This window comes from Nelumbo nucifera, chromosome 6 (genome assembly GCF_055504915.1).
Source record: "Nelumbo nucifera cultivar China Antique chromosome 6, China Antique-T2T, whole genome shotgun sequence".
In the NCBI taxonomy this organism is placed as follows: domain Eukaryota; kingdom Viridiplantae; phylum Streptophyta; class Magnoliopsida; order Proteales; family Nelumbonaceae; genus Nelumbo; species Nelumbo nucifera.
Window position 1 is genome coordinate 3,553,999 of NC_142654.1, and position 5,096 is coordinate 3,559,094.

Below are 5,096 nucleotides of genomic sequence, written 5' to 3' on the forward strand. Positions count from 1 at the left end.
TATGGCAAAAACTTTTATGATAGGAGTTCCAGTAGGGTGCAGATCCTATAGTACATACAGAAAGCCATTCTTGTACAGCAATTACGCCCAAGTGAAAAACAGATGGGCAAAGTTATCCATTAATGGTAATAACCATATAAACTTGGAGTATATCGTACAGTTATAGACCAGAAGACCAAATTAGCAGTGAATTTAATCACAGTCAGGCTTTGCTCTTAAATTTTCTTTGAGATTTCAAGTCAACCACGATGACAGTGATGTTGTCCTTGCTTCCCTTTTGAAGAGCAAGCTTAGAGAGGAATTCAGCAGCTGCTTGAGCAGCAGGATCTATTCCATTACCCCTTTCTGCAGGAAGGGTAACACCATTCTTTTTGTGCCAGAGAAGGATTCGCCTTCGAGCCACCTCACAAACCTCCTCATTTGTCAAAACATCCCATAAACCATCACTGGCTAGAACTAGGCATTCATCTTCTTTGGTACGAGGAACAAACATGACTTCTGGTACCGGAATGATCCATGGTTTCAAATATCTATCACCTGTATGCCATTACAGATTAACCACAATATTAAGAACGTTATAGAATCTTGTAAGATAAGCATTTACAAGGCTGACATGGCCACTACTCCGCCGCCCTCCCAACCTCCCCCCACCCCTTCCCCATTTTTTAGCAATAAATACATGGTAACAGATGATACAAAACTTATAACACTATATAATTGCGTGCAGAAACCATAATGACATTCACAAGCCTATAAAATGGATTCAATTATCTGTAAGCACCGAGTATGCCATCAGCTAAGCAGATCCATGCTTACTGGTTACTACATTGGCATGGCATCCATCTTCAATCAGAAATCTTAAAAGTATGGCACATCCACTAATTGAAACCCAAATTCACTGGGTCAATTTATTACATCAGCACAATGTCTTTACAATATTTAATTCTTTTAAAAATAAAAAGTCAGTTAACTTTCACACTTTCCAGTAATTGAACTCTATGGACAAGTACGCCACAATTATATGAAGCAAAAAGGACGGAATCCCCTCAGTGATGTGAACCACCTTCTATCAAACCAACCATAACACACTACAATTAATAATTTAGTACCATTTATGATTTAAATTGCACCCGAAGTATTCAATTCAAAACATGACTTTTTATTCTTTTTCTAGCAAACTGCTTTTTGGCCTGAATTTTGGTACTTCTACAAATAAAGCACCCTACATGCACATCAACAGAAATCTCTCCTTAGAGAAACCAGATCCATCAGTTTTTCAGTTAATCCCCAACATTACTTCCCATAAGGCCATAATCCCTCCCTCACCTATATATATATATATGGGTTGACATAATCAAATGTCCAAAATGGTTTTGTTTTGAGAATGACCCAAGGCTTTCCATAACTGTAGGTGTTGCCTACTAAAGGTCTGAATAATTCATCCATATGGTCCAGCCATTTTTCAAAACAAGGATTTAAAAACATTATTCATACAAAAAAAAAATGCTCTTTGGGGATTCTGAGCGAACAAGAAGATTGTACAAGATATGCAGTCAACTGCTTTCTTGAACAGCATTCCAGCTAGGCCTGAAATTTGATTTGTCTCATTTATGTTAAGATAAAATCAAACCCTCAATTAACCACAATTGTAGCAACTGAAAGAATGGAGAGGCAGCAAAAATATGTGATTGCTTTATGCAGAACATGACCATAATCAACTATTTGACCCTATGCAGAATTTTGCATCTTTATGCTTAAACTAACAAAAACATAAGATTTTCAACGAGTATAATTTCCATCTCAGGGCACTGGTCTAGTAAACCCACACAACTTGGATATTAAAAGCATGAAAATGCAACAAAATCATGGCAATTCCACATACCTATGGACCTTGACATTGCTAGAACACCACACACACGGTATCCATTCCATGGTATAACCTTGCCTCCTGCTGCTTCAATCCGTGCATATTCATCTTCTCTATTTGGCTGAAAAAAAAGGTAAATAAATAGGATTGGTTTTCCAAAAAGATGCAGCTACTTATAAATTCCATAAGCAAGACTACAAATGCATGCCTTACTTTATGATCAACAGACAATGGAATAGGTTCCTTGCCACGACATAGGACTGCCCTAGAATCACCACAATTTGCAACTATAATGTGTGATGAGCAAATGACAGCAACCACAGCAGTAGAACCAACAGTTTCTGGGGCAACAGGCTCAGGACTGGGTTCAAAGGCATCATCCCTACCCTCAGTAATTCCTCTGCTAGCTCTTCCTGCAACCTCAGCATCAACTTTTACAAAACAATTGGTGAATGCTTTCTCCCACAACATATGCCAATTATGTGCAATACTTCCACCACCCATGCTTTCTTTCAGAATTTCTATCTCCTCAATTAAAGCCATATGGATACGATCATGGCAGTAATTAGCAACCTGCTTGAAGAGGCACAGATCCATGAAATAAACACTACTGCATACATGCATGACACATCATACATATAAAATGAAAAGGAGTCAGAATGCCAAAGGAAACAAAAAAGTACCTGTGAGCCTCCATGGCCATCATAAACTCCAAAGAAATGAGCAGTTGAGTGAGTCAAACTTTGGTTCATACCATCTACAACATGATCACTGGTTAGCATTTTGATAGGGATATTCAGAAACCGAGGTACAGCAGCAACAGCATCTTCCATCTCTGGTCTCCTTCCACATATAGATGTGCATCCCCAAAGGGGTATACAATCCAATTCAAAAACGCTGCGAATTCCTGTTCTTCGTATTCCTTTCTCCTGAGGCAACTGAAGAACCTTATCTGATGCTTTTGGATCAAACCGTTCTCCAACCTCAACATCAAGGACTGATGGTACAGCAAGTATATCATCCATTGGCTCCTGATCAACATTTAAATCCCCCAAAGAGGCGGTTTTTGCAATAATGTGGACATTCCCAAAACTCTTCTGGATGCCAAGAGAACCTGACTCAAAAGCAGTATCTGAAGATGAGATTTCATCACCACAAAGGCTACTGGTATCACTAGCCACAGAAAGAGAACAAGGGCTATCTAATGTTTGGTCGCCACCCACAGATAGAGAATCATCTTCTTCACTATCATGCATTTTAGTATCAGTAGCAACCCAATTGCTTGCATTTTCTGGCTTTGCCATCTCTGTGGAAGCAGCAGTGCCTCCTCCCCCTACTTCTTCTTGAGGAGCTGACATGGTTACAGTAACACCTTCACTCTGCTGATCACTACAACTGCAACCTTCATCTTCACCAGAAGCAGACTCAGAAGACAGCTTGGATTCTGGATCCGACAACAAACTTGCTGTGTCCGTTATCAACTTGAGCCGTGTGATTTCCATGTGAGGTGCTACGGCAGAGTTATCACAGATTGAACTATCTAACCTAAATGGTACTGCAACTGCAGGAGACATCTCCTCCATCAACTCTCCTATCTGAGTAGTGGCAATAGTAGCAAACTTCCAACCCCTCCAAAATCACATGCCCTGTCATTTTTCAACTACTTCATCTCCTTCTCCCATATGCAACATCGGAGCTACAAGTTCCAACAGACCACCTTCCATGCCAAAGAAACTCAATATCTGGGCGGCAAATCGATTCCAATAGCCGACAGAGGAAACATAATCATCAAACGCCCACGGAGCAAATAAAAGGAACTCAACTGCGCCTAAAGAATGAGGAAAGGAGCAGTACCTTGGAAATGGCTGGTCAGATCTGGTGAGGAACAATGGATCCAGACTTCCATTTATGGAAACTTAAACAATGGAAAGATGGATTAGATCCCTCAACTAACTACACCCCCAGGAATCTTCACTAACCACTCCTATCAACTAAAGTGAAAGAGAAACAACAAGAAAAGGCCCCAAATCGCTACCAACCCATAAATCCGACCAGGAAATGGAGAGAGAGAGAGAGTACAACCAAGATTAAATTCAAAGCCTTATCTATAAGCACAAGATAGAGAACACAAAAAGGGTCATGAGAAAGAACACAGGAAAGGCGAACTCCCAAGAATCACAGGAAGACCCTAAAAAGAAGAAGCCCTTTTCACATAACACCTGGCTTCCCTGGATCTGAGGTAACCCATCTCAGCCTCTACAAAATTTTGGGTCTCCTCTCCTCTCTTTTTCACTAAAATCACTTCCAATTATTAACCAGCAAATAAAGAAAGCTTACATAAAGGAGAAAACGAAGTTACCACCAACTCTTCTGCAGTCCTTTCTAGGTTTCTCTACTCCTTCCTTCTAAAACTAATAATATTCATATCAAGTAGAAAAACTTCAAGATTCAGAAAAAGAAAACCAAAAAAGATAAGAAACAGACGTGAGTTTCTTACCGTTCAATGAGCAGCAGGGATGATCAGTAAACCTCCCTCCCTCTCCCTCTTTCTTCATTTTAATTGGACATGAAGATCAGAAGACGAGAGAATGGAGAAAGAGAGTTAATAATAATAATAATAATAATAAAGAAGTAAGCAATGAAGATGTAAATTGGAGAGAGCGAGATAGAGATGGTGATGGACAGGTATCCGATACAAGGGGCATCATATTAAAAGCATTTCCGGTCATCTCAGGTCAGAGTCCGAACCGATTATTAGTGTTGTTCAATGTGGCCAATCACGAAATGCCACGTATCCTAAGAAGATGATGGTAAAAGGAAACGGAACGAAGTTGAGACACACTCCCTTCATCCCATTCAACCGTCTTTTTCAAATCCGGTGGACAGCAAAGAATCTCTGACGTGTCCTTTTTCTGGCTTATTACCTTGAAGCGTAACCAGGTCCAGCCATCCAGCGTTGGATTACTGAGTCCCGAGTCCTGACAATGCGTTTCTTATTAGATAGGTTCGGTTTTGCAAGGGGCTGCACTCTGAACGATCGAGCCGGAGACCAGGCTCGGTTCGGCGCTGGACCCATGACACCCGTATCTACCTTCAATTTTGTGTCTCAACTCTAGACGATCGAGCAGATCTTGACGAGCCAAAAAGACTGAGAAAAAGCAGAAATTGACAGGACTCATTGACATGTGTATGCTGAAGAATGGATGATACATGGGCTCACATGTTTATG

At 40.5% G+C, this 5,096-nt stretch overlaps 1 protein-coding gene across 2 annotated transcripts; it reads right to left on the reverse strand.

The window, feature by feature from the left end:
- Nucleotides 1–4,550, reverse strand: LOC104590396 (protein phosphatase 2C 50). Of its 2 annotated transcripts, none has more exons than XM_010249061.3 (5): nt 3,722–4,550; nt 2,551–3,609; nt 2,081–2,440; nt 1,883–1,988; nt 1–537 (listed from the first exon to the last, which is right to left on the reverse strand). In XM_010249061.3, exons 2-5 carry the CDS (start codon nt 3,448–3,450, stop codon nt 203–205), a joined length of 1,701 nt encoding a protein of 566 aa, XP_010247363.1. In that variant the 5' UTR covers nt 3,451–3,609; nt 3,722–4,550; the 3' UTR covers nt 1–202. The 2 variants fall into 2 exon arrangements, with proteins under 2 accessions (XP_010247363.1, XP_010247364.1); XM_010249062.3 differs by having other exon boundaries at nt 4,365–4,507.
- Between the last annotated feature and the right edge of the window lie 546 nt (nt 4,551–5,096).

Coding starts and splice junctions, on each gene's coding strand:
- LOC104590396 (XM_010249061.3), bottom strand. CDS start 3,450: ATGGAGGAGATGTCTCCTGCAGTTGCAGTACCATTTAGGTTAGATAGT. Junction 1,989..2,080: donor CATTGTCTGTTGATCATAAA/GTAAGGCATGCA, acceptor CTTTTTTTTCAG/CCAAATAGAGAAGATGAATA. Junction 538..1,882: donor AGCAATGTCAAGGTCCATAG/GTATGTGGAATT, acceptor AATGGCATACAG/GTGATAGATATTTGAAACCA.